We start from the raw sequence: 22,278 nt of genomic DNA on the forward strand, positions 1-22,278 counted from the left end.
TTTCTTCACTGACTCTATTAAATTGGTTTGAAATGTATTATTTAACTAATTTACATGATAGATTGATAAGAAAGAAGCGCTAATCCTCTATTGAAATTTATTTATATTATTTTCCGCGGATTGATTTTCGGGAGAAGTTCTCCATCTATGAGCTGGTGTTGACTGTCCTTGTTATTTGTCTCTAATGAGTCCGCTCTCAGTACAGGAGTACTAAGAGTCTGATCAGTTTGTACCGCTACAATATAAAAGTATATAATATCACTTACAAGTTCTAAGTCAAGAAGTGTAAAAGCCCGCCAATCTACTGAAGATTATGGTACTGATTTAGGCAATATGTATAAAATATATCTGCTACATGATAAGATTGAATTTCTGAAAAGTAGCATCATCTGGAAGACAGTTGTATATTTTATCGCTGGTAGTTTTTATCTAGAATGAATAACAACTTATCGACCTTAAAGCCTAGTAGAGACCATATTTACCGGCACACTCTAGAGAATATTTATTGAACATTTACTACCGTAGAAAAAGCAATTGTATTCCCACCATTACTTGCATATTTTTGAGGATGCAACCATTTAAAATTAATACGAACTAATGATACGACTTTTGAGCAATTACATTCTTATTATACTGATCTATTTTACAGATAAGTTTTCTTCCTTGTGATTCAGTACAAAGTGGTGCATAGTATCAACATCATTAAAAAAGAACATTCTTGTCTTTACGATTTTATTAAGCCAGTGATGTCGCTGAAATTATTTGTCTCTTTCTTTCTTTGGAGTAAGTCTAGCTAAGCAGTTGAAAGTACTATAAAATTTCGAGAAAAAATTATTTTAATTATCCCTTATTTTTAGGCATATCTTCGTTCGTATTTAGTATGCCAACGATTGGATTCTATGTAAGAAATAATAATTTACTAATTATTCGTTTAGTATTAATAATTAATAATTTAATCAACAGGATCGACATCAGCTAGAAACTTATGAGGATCTGTCAGATATACCGAGTGATTTTGATTTTTTTGCAAATTTAACTTTTACTTTCTCCTGCGAAGGAAAATCAGTTGGTCTATATGCAGACCAAGAATATGCATGTCGCATATTTCACGTGTGCGATGAAAATGGAGATGATATCCCAATAATTTGTGACAATGGCACCTTCTTCGATCAGCAACAACGTATTTGCGATTGGAGACAGGAAATTAAATGTGACAGAGCGCATGATTGGTAAGGAATATAACCTGCATATTAAATATTTACCAAAAAAAAAGTCAAATAATTTCTATTTTAGGTATTATCTCAACGAGTTACCTTACAGAAGAGAAATATCTGACGAATTCGGAGTACAGGCAATCGAAGATCTTCCGTTAACAGTAGCCACAATTCTGCAGAATGAAGAAGTTCATTCAGTATTACCACTTTTAACACCTTAAAATTTTTAACTCCAAATGAAGCGCATGAATAAATCCGATATAATTGTCTAAATATATCAAAAATATAATTAATATATTTACTCGTATTCTATGTAATTTTCTAGTTTGTCTGTTTGCTAATAAACCACGAAATACGGTATATCAATATTTAGTCACAAGCATGACATACTATTTATCTGGGCATTGTGGTAATGTGCACAAACCGTAACTGTATGGTGTAGTAAAGTAGAATACAAACATCAAGATCTACCGGTTAATTATGATAAGAAGGACAGGTAATAATATAAATTTGTGTCATATTTATTAATTATCTGTATAAAAATGACATGATCCATAATATCAGATAAACTTGAATACGACGATCAATGTATTATGCTTAAACAATTATCGATAACTACAAGCTAGATAATTTTTTTTAACAGATTTCTAGATCTATGAGTTAACACGAAGAATTCAGCAATACAAAAATGGTATAGAAAAACAATATATTATAACCGACCACCAATGTTACCCACATTGAAATAAATACTATTTCGTCTAAAGTCAAGTTACGCCATGATTCATTTAAAATATTTGGTATAGTCGTTTCACGAGTTCAACGTGTTTTTTGTCAGTTCACGAAAAATACAATTCTTGACAAATGACACGTAGATTTTTATAAAAATCTATAAATATATGCTAAAACAGAACATAAAATATAGTTCATTGCAAAACCAGACACATGCCTACTTTGTAAGGAAAATTCTATGAAGAGCCACGTGTAGCTTGCTAGAGACTTAATTGTTTTCGATCTGTCAATAAACTACATCGAACTGGTGGACTGACTATCCATATGTTTTTAACATGTTCTATACATGATTACAGTCTTATGTTAGAATTTGCCGATAAGGTATGATTCTTACTTTCCATTATAATGTTCATTATAGCCATATGGCCGGGATATGCCGGGTCCTGCTTTATTATTATCGTAAACGTATTTGATCTGTGGGTGAGTTGAAGTTCCAAAAATGGCCTGACGAAGCATACCGAACAATGCCGAGCCAAGAGCCATATTGCTTATCATACTTGCCATAGAAGCTGCTGCCCGCGCATGCACTAAAGCCCTTTGAAGAACAAACGTAACGAGAAATCCAATTCCTGGTAGCATTTGTGGTATTTTGGATTTCAAATCTCGTCCCATGTGTATCAGTATACTAGTTGTCTTTCTGGAAATTACGTCCTCATTTAGCTGTGGTAAAGATAGAGGTATCTCAGGATAAGCACTTTTATGCTCAGTATTAGAATATTTTTGCACATATTCCAACAAGTCTTTAAATGTATTTTTAGCCTGATCGTTATCCTGAGCTACATCATTTCCTTCAAGGACTGCTCTGCTGACTATCGAATCTTTATCCATGTCGTGACTGATCGGAGGCTCTAGAGGAATTACTTTCAAATTATTATCTAGAGAATCTTCTTGCGTGTCTAGTGGTACAATCTTCAATTGATTCATAAAGCTTATCGATTTTTTATCGATTATAGAGTCGTTATTATTTTTATTAGATTTTATTTTACTTGCTATTCTATCTCTTATCTTCGTCCCAAATAAAAGTTCAAATGCATTATAAGCATCCTGTGCACTGAGGTACTGTCCTGTATTTGATTCACTCTGAACAGAATAATTTGAACGAATCTTATCAAGAAACATGGCGATTAATTGATCATCGTTAATTGAACGCGAATCACCCTTCTGATCAAGATCTTGATTCTTTAATGAATTATTAAGGATTTGATATTCTGTGCTATCAAGCAGATCATTTTTCATACTTCGCGTTTTCTTCACGTGTTTGCCTTTATCATTCTGATCAAACATATCCTCCATGAAATCACTAATCATAATCAATATACTTGGCATATTTTTCGTATCCTTAACTTTTTTTACACGACCCTCTCGATATTCCGAAATGCTTATTCTGAGGTCTCCGTTACCGTAACCCTTCACCTTTAAGTATCCTAAGTTGACTTCAAATTTATCTTCCAATAGAGACTCATACCAATCTAATAAAGTACTTTCTACTGAATGTCTACGTGTTACAAGTTCTTTCTCAAATTCTGAACTGGTCATACCAAAGAAATTTTGAATCACAGTTTCCTCTTGGCTTCGTCTAAATGGAGTAATACTTGGGAATGAAGGAAATCCTATTGAGGGTAAATTACTAGAAATCATAGGCCACACGAAAATTCCCATACATCTTATAAAGCTGAGACTTCTTAAGCAGCGAATAACGCGTGACATGAAACCCGTCCTGCTAATTTCTGGATTTAAACCCTCCACAAATTTTAGAATTTCATATTGATCTGCAGTTAGGAAATCGCGTATAGTAGAATTGAGAGTATCGATGAAATATTTCTTAGTGACATCTGATTGGACATCCTCAGGATGATCATTTTGTTTTGATATGTTAATTAGAATTTGTAGCAGCTCCGATTCGGTTATGTTGAGGCCTGTATTCTCCGCTTTTTTGGTAGATTCAGTAATGTTTGGTTTTGGATAAAAGTTAAGAAGATCTATGACGCTTCTCCGTTTTCGAGATTTTGCAGTTCCACTTACAAAATCGGTAGCATTACTTTCTGACGTTGCGTTTTGCAATTTTAAATCTTCTTCCCGGATGTTGATGAAAACGTTATCAGGTTGTCCTGCATAACCTAGAACTGTACCAGTGCTTTGTATTATTCCTGGAGTTTCAAGATAAGCTGATTGTTCTCCATTTTTTGCAATTTCATCGTGAATTAGTACAAGTTCTTCTGGCGTAGTAAGGATTGGATGAGTCGACAAAGCGACTTTGGTAACGGAACTTTTGTCTTCAATAATTTTTATTGGTCTGGGAATTTCTTCAAACAATCCCGATAATCCTGATGTACTGGGCAATTCCGGGATTTGCGGAAATGGAGGCAGATCTGGTATAAGTGCACCAAAGTCTGGCAATTCCGAAAGTGTTGGTAAGAATTGTCTGATTGTGGGCCAGCTAACATATTGCATACAAGTCAAAAAATTATTTCCACGCATACATTGAAGCATTCTCACTACGAACGCAGGTCGTTCCGATTTGGGCACAATGTTTTCGGCTACTTTTAAAATATTTTGTTGACGATCCGTCATTATTGTATCTATTGGCAAAACAATGGAATCCAAGTACGACCGTTCTATAGGTAAAATTCCTGTTGAAGATGCAACCTTCTTCAGAATTTCGGATATCTCACCCTCTGATTGATGGATAGTAGATTTTAAAGAAATTGCCGGTAATTCGCTAGACATCGCTAATGTACTTGCTCTTGAAAAATTCTGAAAATTTCTGAAATTCGGAAAATTTGGTAGTCTTGGGAAGAATTGCAATATCGCCGGCCATGCAACGTCGCGTGTACACTCCAAAAAATTATTTTCACCAACACAATCTATCATTCCATTAACAAAAACTGGTCTTACCATTTCCGGCAATAAACTTCCAGCAAGTTGGATAATATTAGCCTGTTGCTCAGTAAAAAGATTGGAGAATTCTGGCGTTCTGGTACTTGGAAAAGTCATATCACTTAATAGTCCTGGTGTAGATTTTTGTATAGTTCTTAAAATATTTAAAATAATAGCTTCAGGTAATTCTGTACAAATTGGCGCAAATCTAGTATCGGTAATTGTAACAGTAGTTTTACCCAATTGCCCCGTTTTTACATTAATTTCCGATGACGTGAATGGATTCTTGTGCGATTCCGGTTCTGCGAAATTTTCTGATTCCAAAGGTTTTCCTTGATTTGATTCAGCCTGTAAAATTCTAAAATTTGGAAAGCTGGGCAATCGTGGTACGTGTTCCGCTAATGTCGGCCACATCACGTCTCTTGAGCAGCTTAAGAAATTCTTCTTTTCTGCACACTCAACTAGTCTCTCGGTGAAACCTTGCCGTGCTAATTCCGGTAGTATATCTTCGGCGATCTGGAGAATATTTTCTTGCTGTTCCGTTAGCCAGTTGGGGAGAGCAGAATGTCTTCTCAAAGAAAACGATGAAGCAGCATAAGAATCTGAAGACGAAGAATGAATCGACTGAAGAATACTGAGTATAACATCTTCTGGCTGTTCAGTAAAAATGGGTACGAATCGTGTTCCAGTTACGCTAATGACTGGTCCATGGTGTCCGAATTTTGTTCTAGGTATAGCGTCCATATTTGGATGAATTCCAGACGTTATTTCAGTAATCTCATCTTTGGAGATTTTTTTATCCTTGTCACCGAGAATTGCGGAAGTTTTTGCAGATTCTGTTGGAAACTTGGATATTATAGTACTTGACTGAATTGTTTGTTTTGATTGTTCTGCCGCATTTTGTAGAATTTGATTCTCAGGAAATTGTGGCAATCTGACATACTTTCCCACAGTTGGCCAAATTATTTGTCGTGTACAACCAACAAAATCATTATATTGTTTTATGCACAAAAATACATTTGTCATCACAACAGAATTCTCAAAAGGCTCCACCAATTGTTGTGTCAGTCTTAAAATATCCAACTGTCTCTCATTTAATACGGTTAACGACAAAAGAGTCTGATTCAGTGGTAATGAATCCCCAACTGGTTTCTTGGAATCGTAAAGATTTCTCAATATATCTTGTATCTTCATTTCAATCTGCGAAGGATCAATTAACTTTACTGAATCTGTTGGAACTCCACTTTCCTTAGTTTGTTCAGTGATTCCTGAAAAATCCGAAAAACTCGGAAATTGTGGTAAATATTCAGAAAAGTCTGGAAATTCTGGAAGTTCAGGTATCCATCCTTGAAAATCAGGCAATTCTGGAAGTCCTGGGAAAAACTGTCTTACGGTCGGCCACATAGAATATTTGACGCAACTTAAGTAAGTGTATTGTTGAATACATTTAAACGTCTTTGTTGTGAACTCCGGTCTCATAGGACTTGGTACAAATTGTTCAGCTATATGAACAGTTCGAATTTGGTCAGGTGGAATAAGAGTGAGAAACTGATTATTTGGATTAATCGCAGTGATAGTAGGTATTTTAGAAGCATCCGGTAAATTATTTCGAAGTATATGAATTATAACAGTCTCAGGTTTTCTCATGCGAGTCGCATCGGCTTCAACTATTTCCGGGAGACGTCCTTCCCCCTCGGAAGAACTCGGAAAAGGGACTATGGGATATTCCGGATATAACGTCACAGTCTGATACCAATTTTGATATTCTGGAAACAATGGTAATCCTGTATAATATTGCTTTACCATAGGCCACGCAAAATACTTGACGCAGCTGTAATACTCGAATCTTCTTACACAAGAGAACATCCGATCTGAGTATTCCCGTCGCACGGCTCCGGGTAGAATCTTTTCGGCCACTTGTAGAATTTTCACTTGTCCCGGTGTTAAAAGACTCAATAAAGTACCATTCTTTGGATCAATAAAAGTCGGTGCATCTACATCATTATGATTGAATTTAAATCCTTCGTTTAGTATATTTAATAAAGCTGATTCTGGCATCAATGATATCTTCTGATGATCGTCCAGATTTCTTGCAGACTTAGATCGATTCCGATTACTTTGGATCCAATCTGCTACATTAATCTCGATTGGTAATGTCGGAAAATTTTGTGATATCGATTGCGGTATATTATCAGCCACTGCAGGCCATACAAAAATCCTCATACAATTGAGAACACTTAAACTTCGTATACAGTCAAATATATTCCCAATAAAAGATTGTCTTTGCTTCTGATCTACCAAATTTTCTGCGCACCTGATGATTTCCAATTGATGATCTGTTAATAAACTACTATTCATCGCATTGACATAAGAATTATTTGAGCTTATATCGTCTTTAGAAGGCGTTATGTTTCTTAATGCTTCCAATAATTGCAATTCCGTAAATTTTGGTATTTCTGGTAACACTTCGCCAGCTTGTTCGCGCAATTTTTGCAAAATGGTCCTATTGCGAATTTGTTCTTGAAGCAACATAGCCTGTTCCTTCCATCTTTGAAGAAATGCATTGTTCTCAACTAAGCTGACAGCCCCAATAGTGATGTTAGATGTTAGATGGCCCCGATAGTTGTGTGATCGAAAATCATTAGGAAAATTATTCTCAACTTTATCAGCATTACTACGTCCGCGTTTAGAATCACTCTCATAATTCCCAAGAACATTCTTTCCACCCTGAAGTAATTCAGCCTCTTCCATTATCTCAGTTACCTTCTTATTATCTTCCTGAACGTTATTAAGTGCATCGTCCCGTATAGAAATAAGTCGTTTTATCTGGTCATCGACAATGGATTCCTGAGCACCTACCAGAGTCTTTTCTTCTTCAGCATTAAGATAACCAGTGCTACTCTTCCTTTTTGTGCCCAAGTATCTTTCTTCTCTTATATCCACTCCCTCAGGTTCTTTCAGACGAGCATCGAATCTGCGGATTCCTTCAATCGTTACTACCTTGGTAATTGGCAGTTCTTCAAAATGTTTTTCTTTCTCATCTTCCATTAAGATCTTAACCCCATTCGGGTCAGATCTCAACACTTTCTCGGCACTGGCATCCTCGTTTAGCGTAACGCTCCGCGAATTCGATAAATGACAATAAGACAGCGTCAGAAATAAGGTTAAAAGTAAAAAGCAGGGATGCTGCGAAGGAGTGTGTTTCGAACTGAGTGCTCTCATGATCGCGGTCACGAAGCGAATGTCTCAGTGAACCGGTAGAATCGTACGAACTGCTCTATCGCCGGCCATATATAACTGTTCATACTGGTTTCTTGCACTTTAATATACTTTCAAGGTGTAGTATAGATCGGATGGTCTACAGGACGACCACAGGTATTTCTATTTTTATAAAGTATACACCATTTGAAGTTTTATTATAATACCGACAAAGAATTACAGATCAGGTTTGCCGTACAACAACAAATTCTTTTGTGTGTAAGACCAAGCGAAGAAGTTATCAGATCAGCAATAAGTAGTCTTTAATTATCAACTCATATTTTGCATATATATATCGATCAATAAACTGCCTAGAAGTGAATACATTTTACATTTTTCACAAATTTCACGTGTATTGAAAGGAACATAGCGAAACCGGTTATTGTAAATGGAGAATATGGAAATTTCTCTCCTCTACGAATACTAAATAATCTTGCTTGTACCTTGAGGATCTCCTGTTTTGTATACGTATAGGCATATATGCAGGTATGCAGGTTCGTTATACACGCGGTGAAAGAATGTATTTTTAACCTTGAAGATGGCTAGTAACTACCAGAAGGAGGCTTTTCTATGGTGGGGACGCAGCTTTTTTACTGATGCGGTGTGCGGTCTTTACTGTATGTCTTTTGCCGAGCTCTACTCGTCCTTATCTAGATTCAGCCAAAGAAGAAGATACCAATAAACCAGTATGATTCTCTTTCTTTTAGTTATTTGGGATCCACTGTATGCGTTTATGGTATATCCATAGCGTGATAGCTATTCCTTTTTTTGTAAGTCTTACGCCATGGTCAACTACTATTATCGATTCAAGGTGACTGTAAAAAATCGTTTTATGATCTGTAACGGCCATTGATACTTAAGAGTAAAAAGAGGCCAGTAATCAAAGATATATGGATCAATGTATCAATGTATAAAAATAATTCACTATTCCAAATAAAACTCTAGAAAATAATAATCTGTTAAATTAAAATAATGTATAATCTATTCAAATGTTTTACGAAAAAGATTAGTTTATTCTTGAAGACTAATAACTAAAACAAGATCTATGTAAGAGCAATCCAAAGATTCAGACTATCCTAAGAATCCAGGGTCAATGTTACTCCAAGTCATTTACAGTCAAGTACATGTCAGGGGCGTAATTGGTTGGTGAGTTTGCGGTGGGGTTCATCAGGGGACTTCGTTCGCTCTTTCTCGCATATATAACCTGCATAACGGACCCCATAAAAGAGACTTCCAGCATTCGAGTGACGTAATGCGCCGCGGAGCACGCGCAGTGAAGTCCACCTTTCGTATTAGTAGGAACTCTTGACAGTTCAAAGGAATGGTACGGGCACGATAGTAACGATAGTTCTCATGGTTCCTCCTGCTAGATCACGAGCACGGCGAATACTCTCCATGGTGCTTCTGATTCAGTTTAACATTCACAATATATACTAGAATTACCAACCAATGGTCGTTGAACTTTAGCGCGTATACGTGTGTGTTAATTTGCTGAGAAAATCGTATAAAAATGTTTCGGATTGGGTGGAACCTCATGTGCGTTCTTGCAGTGGTTCGCGCATTTCCAAACGATGCGCTACATGGAAAAGATAAAGAAACGCAAGTTGAGCACACAGTCACGAAACAAATACCGATTAGTACAATGAAACATACAAAATTGAATGCTTCCGAGGATCCAGATATTGCAGCTATTAGAAAAATTTATAATGACTTGTTCAATGACACTAATGGTCAAGGTGAGTTATTTTTCGCTAGTTTATACTAGAGTCAGCATTTGACACACTTTATCGCTACTCATAGTGTACACTTTCACATAGATGAAAGTGTTATGTTTACTTAGATCATTCTCCAAATAATAATATCTTCATTTTAAACGACTATATTGATGATGATTTTAAAGCTCTTTTTTTGTCAGGTACAACCATTAAGGAAGAAAGAACTTTTGGAGTTAAACGAATACAATTTATGCTATTACCAATGATGTATAAAATGGGAGTGATGATGACAATGCTTACTGTGCTTACCGTTATTTCCCTTAAAGGACTTATGATCGGTAGGTGAAAATTACGAAAATAACTCTTGATTGCCTCAAAAACTCTATAACAGTATCACACAACGAATTCTCCTGGCATTCTCTGCTACATACATAATAATAATTCGACACACTGACCCATTTATACGTGCAAAGTGCTACATTGTATACATTGTCACCGATCTAAAATACTTTGAATAATTAATCAATTTATGAACGTCCGTGAAATTCAGTCCGGTAGTTCAATTCAGGTGGCCGTTTTTTTTTTCAAATAATTCTTACTTTGAGTCATTACATTGATAATGACAATACATTCCTAGAAAGTACATGCATTCCAAACATAATAACTATATACAAATTATAATACACGTTTCGCAGGAACATAAAAGTTGTATGATGTGGAAATTGTCACAATTATGATATTACTTTTATGTCATTATGTATCAAATGAATGATTTTTAGCATTTAAAATAAAATAAAAAACTCTTGTCCCTAACACTTATTCTGTTGACATAAGCTCTGTCTTATAAACAGAAATCCTACATTTTAACAACGAAAAAATACGAAATATCTCCTGAAGATAAAATTTCATCCCAGATTGAGCAATACGTTTAGTACCCATCTATTACCATTAGAATTATGTCAAGCACTACACACGTCACAAATACAAAATACTAAAAAATACTTACCACATGCTTGTCTACTGTTAGGAAGATTAAGTACCTATAATATTATGATTGTATATAAATTTGAAAGTTATTTTTTATCATAGGTGCTTTTCTTCTGGTATTGAAGTTGAGCGCTTTCTTGGCAAAGTTCCACTCCGGTTGGCATGCACACGCCGATCATGGACAATCCTGGTCGCCACCTCAATTTGTTCACGTGCACGTACACAATGGAGGCGGTGTTCATTCAGGCCATAGCCAAGCATACAGTGGTTGGGATACTGTTAGTGCACCAGGAGATGATGAAAACTACTATTATAAAGGATAAAATGACAGATTTGTCTAACAAAATTCTTTAACAATTTTTTCAAGTATTCTGGATTCATCATTTCGGAATGCCATTCTTCGGAAAAGTAGAAGAAGTGCCAGAATTTAGTCTAATATTTGTCCATACGAATAAGAATATATCACGCGTTAGCCAAAGAATTTGGAAATACTTTACCCCTTAAGTATGTTTGATGCATCATTTAAAATGTTTTATTCCTTTTTAAAAAAATAATTTCTACCATAAAACGATTATAAAAATTCAATTAACTTTTTATACAACACATTGTTAGCACAAATTGTTTCAGTCTTACCTCATTACGAAAGGGTTTAAGTAACTTAATTATTTATCAGTGCAGCTTTCATAAGATTCTTGCATCACCTGATGTTAGCACGCTGAGTTGATTTCTATCAATTCCTAAGTATGATAGAATCATCTTCAAGTGGTGCAACAATCGTGAGTAAATCTGTATGTACAGGGTGGATTGCCCAGTCATCGGCAATGAACCAGTAATCTTTAGTATGTGCTTTGACTATTGCAAAATTTACAGTATTATAAGGCAATTGACGATTATTGATGTATGACCGAGGACTGGGCCATACACCTTACATATAATATTTAGTATTATATAGTTAAAGGTAGAAAAATTCATGGTGCGTTGGATAGAAATTTTATCACTATGATCCGTCATATTATTTTATTATATTAGTTATGAATTTATATTGTACAGAAGCAATATTGAAATAATTAATTTATTAAACCTACTTAGAAAATTAATCTTTCCTGTTTTCCGTATGAAACAATCGCAATGAACCAAACTCAAGAGCCAAAACAAGTGACTATATTTAAGGGTTTAGATACCTAAATACCTCACAATCACATAACTGTTTTATTATTTAACTAATTGTTAAGAAGATCATTGAATTATTTATTTAATTGAGGAAACTCATAAAACATAAATAAGATAATTGTTTATTATAACAAAATTACCTTATTTGCTTATTCTTTACCTCGAAAATACTTTAAATTATTTAAAAACGGTGTCGCAACCCTTCGCGAAAGTTAGAACTCTCATACATCTACCGAATAAGAAAAAAGACACGCCGATTTGCAAAGAGAAGAAATATTTATTCAGAGTCAACCTCTATCACGTCCATTCGGTTCGGTTCCGTTCACACGATTCACCACCCTCCCTCTTTTCTTCTTTATTTAACAAAAGAAGAACGTAGATTAGTAACAGCGTTGCTAAGAACAAATACGCTGTGTTAAATAAGTTTGCGTCACTGGTCTTACTTTCAAATCATTTTATTACATAACAATCTTCACAACAATACAAAACTTATGTGACACGTAATAGAATATGATTGATCGTTTCTGCATTGGGAAATGGATCTATATAATTATAAGGGTTTCAACGTGTTGTAGCACTTGTAGAATATACATACATTAATATGCATGCTGTCTAATTTAATAAGAATATTTTTGCGAAAAATATGCTATTATATATCATAGAACAATTTAAAAGCAGGCAGAGCCAATTACCTCCCGTAAAAAATTAATGGTGACGTGATATCGAATATTGAAAATCTATCAACTCTTTGTTCTTATGCTGATCCCTAATTTGCGCGATATGATTAAATTTTGAATGAATTTGAAAAATAATATTATATAATTATCAAACATTTATCAAAAATTGCGTTAGGATCATTTCTTAAAGTATATGTGTGCTGTGTAAGTTACACCTTTGGTAAGAAGATTCAAGTCATCAACCTAATAAAATATAACATACTCGTAGGTAAAAATCCACGCACTACGTAGACTTAGTACGTAGCTACGTTCACATTGAATTGCATGGAATAAAATTACACTTGCAGTAGTACTAGAACACTGGCTTCTTGAGTGGGGTCAAGCATTAAGAGAATAAAAAAGGAAAAACCTCCTCTTCGCTCGAAAGATCTTGAGGCAGTCTGCTTGGCCGTTAGTTAAGATAGGCGCGAGTACATGACACGTGTGTTCTAAAGCAGTTTCTCTCGAAAATATATAATAGATTTTTCAATCATTATAAATATTTCCAATAGAACCTCAGCACTTCGATTACCGGTCAATATTCGCAGATGTTACATTAGACCGAAGACACGCTAGAACGCCTAGAAATATCATTGCGTTTAAGAAGTTTTATGCACAGAGCGCACATTATGAATTATAGAAACGTTATTCTGCGGAACATATTCTACTTTATTAATTTAATAAATAAGTTTACATGTGCCGAGAATGACATGAAAAAGTTAATAAATTCTGCATAACTGACTGACACCTGTAATCTATTTCCGGGGATATATTTAATATTTATTAACGACGAGATTCGAATAAAATTCGACGTCAAGAGTGTTATATTGCACAATACAAACATTTCTACACTAAAAAGACTTTCTGGCAAGTCAGTTTTGAATGAAACATCAGAAGCCAGGGTGAAAGACAATTCTGACGACGGCGAAAATAACAATGGACTCATAAAATTTGGTTCGATGATCGCCATAGTTCCATTACTTTTACAAGTAAGTTATATACATATGATTTATAGACATGCAGTTATTACAAGAAATCTATGGAGTCATTGATTTTTCAGATATTCTCACTTCCGGGAGCCTTGGCATCCATTAAGGTGTCTCTTTTGAAGAGTCTTCTGGTGGGAAAACTCGCACTGGCTTTGATAATCTTCAATGCACTCACAACGCCCAAAAGGCAGAAGTAGTCGTAGTGCATGAGACACATCATCAACAGCACAATCATTATCATCATCAGTATCTTGATTCTGATGATGACGATTATGACAACGGTTTGTTCGGGCGTAAAAGACGTCGATAATATTTTGCATCCGACAAGAGTAACGGAAACTAATAAGCGCAAAACTGTGAGAGACTAAGAAGGACTGGAAAGACTAAGAAGACTGGAAAATTATTTTTTCTGAATTTTCTAGAAACAATACAAATTTGAATTCAATTATCTAGTTTCGCACCTGACTGTTGGACAATACCGTTCTTTCTTACTTTCCCCCCAGCGATTTGGTTCGCGCCAAATTTAAATTTTCGTAAGGAAACACGCTGTAGATTAGTAAATGAGCCGTTCGTATATCCTACGATAACCAATACGGCGACGCTGTGCTACTTGTCGGATTGCGGCTAACGGCATTCTGGTCCAGATACAGAGTGAAGGACAAGAGTTCGTAAAAAAAAGGTGCGCCAAAAATTCATTCCTCCCTCATTAATTTCGAGCATGAAATCGAAATTAAATATTGTTATGACAATTTCAGATGTGTTCAACATTACCATTGAAATCTGAATTGACTACACGAAAAGAAAAAATTTATATTTAAAAGGACAAACATTTAGAATAGAGTAATAATTATACTAATAAATATGTTTATTTTGTTATAACCAAAATTAACTTGTAAATTGTATTAAAAATAAATTGATGGATCAAATACAAATTTTCACTATAAAATAGAACATGATAAAAAATCTAATCTAAAAAATATAAAAGAGAAAACAATCATCCTAACATTTTTTCAAAATGCACTATGCGTTCGTACTAGAAACCCGTCTAGAGTTCCGGAGACATTTTGGTATGCATATGCCGTTTCAAACTTGGCGGATTCTTCGCTAAGCATACGTGTACACCATAAAAGCACCTTTCTTATTGTAGTAGTTATAATCCAATTTGTTGAAAAAACGGTAACCAAACGAACCAATACAATGAAGGAAGAGAGAGAGAGAGAGAGAGATTCACGTACGGTACGATTTCTAAAATTTCCACGAATTTCCTTGAATCCTCGATTATTCTAACCTAAATAAACGATTCTATAGTAAATAATATTGTTTCGAGAATCCAAAATATTGTAATACAGATGCTATTGAAAATTATGGTCATTGTAACTTAATTATAACATATGCTAATTATTCGTTTTAAAATTAATTAATTTAAAAAGTTAAAATAGAATTTGACATTTGAAAATGAGTTTAAAATAGATTAAATTAATCGCTAATCTATGCACAAATAGCAACCTGTTATTCATACTTACTCGTACGTAGGTATAATGCCAATGCTAAGTACAAGCTGTACAAAATCTATAGGCACGTATATCCTGAATACTATTAAAGCTAGTATACTGTTTACGTCATATAACGTTACGTCTATAAATAATAGTATATACTTGGTATATACCGAACCTATATGGATACGGATCGGTTTGTTTTTATATGTTTGGTACATTTGCCACGTGTGACATGCACGTTCTGAGTGCTGTTATACGTAGAGACATCGTTGGCACAGTGTACTAAAGTAGATCGTGTATTAAAATTCAATTATTGCTACTACTGTACATACTATAAGTATAAAATATCTCAAAATTTATATGACATAAGGGATGCATAAAATAATTGTCTGGTATCATACAGTTATCTTTAAATATTCGTCTTTCATTCATAGCTTTGTAGCAATTTTTGACCCCTGGATTTTCGAATCGTATACCTCAATAGTTTTTGATTGCAAAAGTATCTATTTCGTTAAAAACAAAATCTTTCGATTTGTTTAACATAAATATTTATGCTATTTATTGAAATATATCTTGAACTCATAATTATTAAAATTAGGCTACTCCAAAACATTAAGCCCGTAGAAGGGCAGAGAGTCAAAACCTGGACCTCTGATTAGTCTCTTATAAAAGTTTAATTAAAAATTATTAAGAAGGTACGACTATTACAACAAATCTATCTAACCAATCTGAAATTTGGATATCTTCTTGGCAGATTCATAATCTTCATGCGTGCAAAGTTTCTAAAAGATTAACTACCCCATTTCTGAAATATACCCAGTGAACATAACCTTAAATTGCATAATACAGATCTACTTGTGTTAATTTGATGTCATGTATTTCGGCTTATGAATGATGAGAATTCATGAAATTTTCTATACATTTATTTTACATTTAAAATAATTATTATCGTTTTATAATTGACACAGGTGGAAATATTTTATTAACTTGTTACAAAAATAACTGTGCAATATAATAATATTGAAAATTAAAAAATGTATGCATCTTTGCTTTTTGGCTTGAGTCAATGATGATATGTTGTATAGTTAATATTTTTAAGAATGGCAGTATACGATTTATACTTAAAAAGAAAAAAGCTACTATATACAGGGTGTTCGTTTTGAAACGCACTGTAGTAACACTGTTACATTCCTTTTCAAAGTCTAATGAATACGTGTATTTTCATTTTTTATTTCATATATCAAAATTTCGAGATAATCAAGGTTGAAGTTGCAGTAATGCGACCAATCAGAACGTGTTTAAACGGAGCGTAGATGACGTCGCGAGCCAGCCCGCAAGGCCTGCTTACACTAGGCCAATAACACTAAGAGTATCGTCGTCGTGTCCCTGTTTATCTGCATGTAATTGAGTAAGATACAAGAGACGATACTCTTAGTGTTATTGGCCTACTGTAAGCAGGCCTTGCAGGCTGGCTCTAGACGTCATCTACGCTCCGTTTAAACGGTTAATTGGTCGCATTACTGCAACTTCAACCTTGATTATCTCGAAATTTTGATATATGAAATAAAAAATGAAAATACACGTATTCATTAGACTTTGAAAAGGAATGTAACAGTGTTACTACAGTGCGTTTCAAAACGAACACCCTGTATATAGTAGCTTTTTTCTTTTTAAGTATAAATCGTATACTGCCATTCTTAAAAATATTAACTATACAACATATCATCATTGACTCAAGCCAAAAAGCAAAGATGCATACATTTTTTAATTTTCAATATTATTATATTGCACAGTTATTTTTGTAACAAGTTAATAAAATATTTCCACCTGTGTCAATTATAAAACGATAATAATTATTTTAAATGTAAAATAAAGAAAACATTCGTAGCTTCTTAACTGATTTATAACTTTAACCATAAGATACATTGAAAAAATGCTCGTTCCTTTTTCAAACAATATCAATTTACGCAATCCAATCTACCACATTGGATTTAATTTTAGTTTTTATTAAAAATAAATAACTTTAACTGTTATCATTAAGAAATCAGAAATTGGGCCATTTATCTTAGCCTTTTTTTTCAGCAAAAGACGCACTGTTTTTCAAAGATAAACCAGACGTTACAACTCTTTTTCCTAAGGTTCTTTTAAATTCTTGTGACTATTATAAAATACTCAAAAAGATGCAAAATCAGTAGAAAAACAAAAGTAATGAAATTCATTCAAATGATCAAGAATCTGTGGACCACACTATAGATATAGAAATCAACGACACACAATTAATAACAGAATCAAAGTTAATAAAAGCTCAAATAAATTCTAGGAACAAAGAAAACATTACAAGCTTTAAATTAATTGGAAATTGTAGCAAAAGCAGCACGTTCCAACGAAAAAGGGAAAGGTCCACAAGAGGATAAAGCACTTCTTACTAGGTACAATGTAAACCAGAAAAAATAATTAGTGATATTTTTTATTATTCAAATTATTCCATAACTTCGCATAGTTATTACGAAAATGACTATTGTAATGGGGGGGGGATGTGTATCCATAATACTACGGAACATAAGAGAATTAACACTCCAGTTAAACATTGTTCGAATGAATTCAATCATTAACGAAATATTACTTTCATCTTGCGACCTATGTCTGCTCGCAGTCCAAATAAGTCATTTCAAAGATATTCATTTATCTGGTATTAACACTAAATGACAGATACTTGTCACTTATGTTTTTTCTTGAATACACGAAGAAAAATGAGATTTCAGTTTCTGGCACAAAAGCTCGAAATCTGAGTATTGAATCCCCATTTTTTACAGCAGTGTGAAGACATATAAAGATTATGGCAATAATTCACATACCAACGAATATTAATAGTCATACTCAATGCATAAATTATTATATTTCTGGGTCATTATGATAGACTATGGTAATCCATGATATACAGTGAAACTTCATTTTTCCCAGTGTAATTATTCAATACAGTTCCTTATTGTTTTGCTTGTTCAATATTATAGAAGAATAAAGTAATAAGTTATATGTAACATCAATATCAATCATATATACCAAGAATATTACGGTAATGTCACATATTTACTTGAATGTTAAAGAGATGTCATTTTATATGTATCTTAAAGACAAGCATATTCATTGCTCGATTGATACTAAAGCTTAAAAACCTACGCAAAAATGCCTACATAAAATGTTGGTGTCAGCGAGAGTTATTTTTGCGCATCTTCTAAAAAGAAATAGAAAAATCACTTTTAGATTGAAGAAACCGTATACAGAGGTACGAATTATCGTGAATCTTAAAACATTACACGTTTGACATTATGAACTTATGAATTTAGAGGTTACCGTGTCGAAAGGTTGGGTTTGGGCCGGTGACCAAATAATTTTTTGAATTTTAATAGAGATGTGAAACCAACTGAGTAATCATGTCGATTAATCTACACAAAATTCGTTACGAAATAAAAGCGTATAGATCAGCGAAATTCGTTAACATCATGACTGCGCAGAAAAAATTATTATATATAATCAGATCAAAAATTTGTCTCATCTGAGCAGATCAAACATTTTACAAAAATACACAACGAAAATATAAGTTTTATACAAATGATATTTCGTAAAATAGTTGGGACAAACCCATTGATGAACGACACTACTCTTTTATTGTATATAGAATTTATATTTTCATAGTGAATTTTTCTAAAATTTGAGATATGATCAGATAGCGACAAATTTTCGATGGTAAATTATCTGCATCTATATATGTATGTCTATAATCTTGTAAACGGTAGAGTTTGAGGACTTAGGCGCATTCATATAGTAAGCTGATGTTTTTGCTTCCTCATAGAGGAAGCTATGTGACGGTAAAAAATTTTTCTTTCGAGATTTTCATGTCACCATGTTCAGAATGTGTCAAAACGTCAAGAAATCACATTTGGAGAAAATATCCGGATGTGTGTGGGTGTGTGCGTGCGTGTGTATGTAATGGCGTCCTAAAATTCAAACGTGTATAACTCGAGAACGGTTTTAGCTACAGCCTCAAATTTCGCAGGCACGTGCAGCTCTATAACCCCTTCATTGATTATAATTCGTCATGATTCAAGCTGCAGTTCGGATTTTATGTCATTTTTAAGTTCCCAAAAAAAGGACGTTACCACTCTAGCGATCGCAAATTTTGTGATACTCGTCTAAATAGTTCTTGATGAAGAGATTTGTATCCAAGGTTGGTTGGTATTGCATTTAGGCTGAATCCATCGAGAAGTTTTGATTTCATGATATTTTGAATTTTTCGAAAAGTCAACTTTATCCCTGTAACTAGCACTTACTTCAACGAATCCGTAATAGATATGAAATTTGGCAAAAATCGATTAAGCGGATCTAATTTTATAGCAATTCGAATATTCGCTGTTCTGTAGTAAATGAAAATGCTTCCTCATAAGTATAGGGACCTCGCACACTAACTACGATTCGGATGGAGCAAATTGCAAGTTTCAACTTGCGGCTTGTTTTTTTAAAAAATACTACTACTTTGAGACATCACAGCATTGGAGTTCTGAGCGAATTTAACCTAACGAAACATTTCTAAGCCCATCACAAATACTGAATGCTTAACATTGAAAAAATGTTAACAAATTTGGGGTGACAGTCTGCATTATGGTCCTCAAAGCAGTCATTACGCTGGAAATTGTTTGAGATCGATCCCCAAAGATACATTTGTCCTCAAACTATAAGTTGTATAATTCAAATTTTCCTCAAAATATACTTTTAACATACATATATCTATATGTGGCTATATATGATCATTTTTTTCCGGGCGAAATTCTCATAATATTCAGACTTCCACGTGGTTCATATAAAAATATTTGTTTTTCTTCAACCCACATTTTCTATGCATCTCTTCACAATTTAACAGTTCTATAACTGTTTCATATTATATTTCCGGATATTTGAGGAGAGAAAAAAACGATAAAAATTTGTACTTATTTTTATTTCTAGCTGTCAGACGAGATCATGCTCTTTCAAAATTCTATTATAAGATTCATACGTTAGTTTCAAAAGGGAAGCAGGCCTAAAAAATTCAAAAACGCGCTTGCCATAAAATTTTGTTAAACCTGTCAGCAAAACGGGTTTCTTCATTGCCGAGTAAAATTTAAAAAAGGGAAATATAAAAAGGAAGCATGTTGTGTATAATAGTACGACACTAGGAAGCATAATCATGTTTGAGGAAATTTGCCAAAGGTCATGTGCAATTTCTTTAATCCAGATCGACGATCGTCTACAAAACCGTAACCTGAAGTGGAACAAAGATCTTATGGCATATCTAACGTTGAGAAGATATGTCTAATTAAATACTTGACGCCACCAAAGCTTTTACAAATTTTTAACGTTAGTCAAACGTGTGCATGGCACAGTGTAACAGCTGATATTAAAATAATTGACTGACACAAATACTCAATTATTATATCAAACATACAGGGAGTAAGGTGATGCGATTGGTATGACGGCGACGCTAAGGTCACAATAAGACTTGAGACTTATGGCCGTATTCATAGTCGTCCTAGAGGAATAAGAATCCCTTGTACCGCGTTTCGCGTTTCATAGACCTTATTGACCTCCTTATTTCGAGGGAGGTCTCGAGCTTCCTTGAGGATACCTTCTGTACTGTGATTGGCTATTTCGTTTGATATGTCTAGCGCCCCAAGCGGCCTGTGTTTAGCAGCTAGCCCAGCTCAGGCAGCAAAAATGTATCTTATCAGTTATTGAAATTGTCGGCTCATTTTAATTATACATTTTCTTTCCAGGTGTTGACCTTACGCAGGCCAGGTAAAATTAGGAAAAAAAAAGACAGTGCGTATTTCTTTTACGTTTCGACCCTCATTGGGATCATCTTCAGAAATGTTTTATTACTAGGTAAACATGTATGAACTGTTGAACAATCATTGGTTAGATTGTATAAAAAATAGTAGGCCAAACCAACAAGAGTTTGTGTGTTGCATGTGAAGGCAGGATTAGCCAAAAATTAAAAAGAGCCATAGCTGATCTATTAACTATGGCTGTAGGCTTGGCCTACTATTTTTTACGCAATCTAACCAATGATTGTTCAACAGTTCATACATGTTTACCTAGTAATAAAACATTTCTGAAGATGATCCCAATGAGGGTCGAAACGTAAAAGAAATACGCACTGTCTTTTTTTTTCCTAATTTTACCTGGCCTGCGTAAGGTCAACACCTGGAAAGAAAATGTATAATTAAAATGAGCCGACAATTTCAATAACTGATAAGATACATTTTTGCTGCCTGAGCTGGGCTAGCTGCTAAACACAGGCCGCTTGGGGCGCTAGACATATCAAACGAAAGTCAACACCTAGAAAGAAAATTTAAGGTGTATCTTGGCTTGGCTTATAGTATAGACTACGCGATCCCTATTTCAAACTCTGAAAAAAATGTCGCTCGAATAGACAAAAAGGGATTGAGGTGGCGGCCAGTCCTGCCACTATAGGCAATTACATGTCCCTAAAATATACCGTCCTTCTGGAAGGGAGAGCTGAGGTGTGACTATGAAACAAGGACGCCTTGGAGATTGAAGCCTCCATCAAGGCCTCCTTCACCCTTGAAATAAGAACGGACTATGAATACGGGTATTAAAGTCACAATATGACTTTCGCTTTTTTTGTAAATCAAACCCCCTAAGTTTTATTTCATATTCTTGTAGCTCATGTTGTGAAATTTTCAAAATGGTAGTGGTTAACTTTGTCAAATAAAACTTATCATGAGATATAAACCTCACAAATTAAATAATCGCCAGTGCAAATAAAAACATACTGTAGAAAGGTAGAAGTATTTGTGAGGCTCATATCCTATGGTAAGTTTTATTTGGAAAAGTTTAACACTACCATTTGGAAAATGCCACGACACGAGCTACAAGAATATGCAATACAAATTAGGGGGGTTGATTTAAAAAAAAACTAAAGTGATCTCATCATGACGTTAGCATCGTCATTCAAAGTGACACCAATCGCATCACTTTAGTCCTCCCCCCCCCCCCCAAAAAAAAAAAATTTT

General features: G+C 34.2%; 3 protein-coding genes across 3 annotated transcripts; 2 read left to right on the forward strand and 1 right to left on the reverse strand.

Moving 5' to 3' along the window:
• The first annotated feature begins 210 nt into the window (after positions 1-210).
• Positions 211-1,580, forward strand: LOC107270990. Its single transcript, XM_015746518.2, has 5 exons — positions 211-316; positions 650-783; positions 858-901; positions 964-1,229; positions 1,294-1,580. Exons 2-5 carry the CDS (start codon positions 747-749, stop codon positions 1,433-1,435), a joined length of 489 nt encoding a protein of 162 aa, XP_015602004.1. The 5' UTR covers positions 211-316; positions 650-746; the 3' UTR covers positions 1,436-1,580.
• Positions 1,581-1,719: 139 nt separating this feature from the next.
• LOC107270997 lies at positions 1,720-8,140 on the reverse strand. Its single transcript, XM_015746529.2, has one exon. It carries the CDS (start codon positions 8,100-8,102, stop codon positions 2,334-2,336), a length of 5,769 nt encoding a protein of 1,922 aa, XP_015602015.1. The 5' UTR covers positions 8,103-8,140; the 3' UTR covers positions 1,720-2,333.
• Positions 8,141-9,382: 1,242 nt separating this feature from the next.
• On the forward strand, positions 9,383-11,425 carry LOC107270996. Its single transcript, XM_015746528.2, has 3 exons — positions 9,383-9,874; positions 10,054-10,191; positions 10,943-11,425. The coding sequence occupies exons 1-3, from the start codon at positions 9,649-9,651 to the stop codon at positions 11,161-11,163; spliced, it is 585 nt and encodes a 194-aa protein (XP_015602014.1). The 5' UTR covers positions 9,383-9,648; the 3' UTR covers positions 11,164-11,425.
• The last annotated feature ends 10,853 nt before the right edge of the window (positions 11,426-22,278 follow it).

The sequence above is a fragment of the Cephus cinctus genome, unplaced genomic scaffold (genome assembly GCF_000341935.2).
Source record: "Cephus cinctus unplaced genomic scaffold, Ccin1 Ccin1_scaffold0860, whole genome shotgun sequence".
NCBI classification, from domain to species: domain Eukaryota; kingdom Metazoa; phylum Arthropoda; class Insecta; order Hymenoptera; family Cephidae; genus Cephus; species Cephus cinctus.

What these genes read in the sequence shown, in the direction of transcription:
- LOC107270990 (XM_015746518.2), top strand. Translation starts at nt 747, where the DNA reads ATGTCGCTGAAATTATTTGTCTCTTTCTTTCTTTGGA. An exon ending in TGCCAACGATTGGATTCTAT is followed by an intron (nt 902 to 963) that starts GTAAGAAATAAT and finishes TTTAATCAACAG; the next exon opens with GATCGACATCAGCTAGAAAC. An exon ending in TGTGACAGAGCGCATGATTG is followed by an intron (nt 1,230 to 1,293) that starts GTAAGGAATATA and finishes TTTCTATTTTAG; the next exon opens with GTATTATCTCAACGAGTTAC.
- LOC107270996 (XM_015746528.2), top strand. Translation starts at nt 9,649, where the DNA reads ATGTTTCGGATTGGGTGGAACCTCATGTGCGTTCTTGCAGTGGTTCGC. An exon ending in CAATGACACTAATGGTCAAG is followed by an intron (nt 9,875 to 10,053) that starts GTGAGTTATTTT and finishes TTTTTTTGTCAG; the next exon opens with GTACAACCATTAAGGAAGAA. An exon ending in CCTTAAAGGACTTATGATCG is followed by an intron (nt 10,192 to 10,942) that starts GTAGGTGAAAAT and finishes TTTTTATCATAG; the next exon opens with GTGCTTTTCTTCTGGTATTG.
- LOC107270997 (XM_015746529.2), bottom strand. Translation starts at nt 8,102, where the DNA reads ATGAGAGCACTCAGTTCGAAACACACTCCTTCGCAGCATCCCTGCTTT.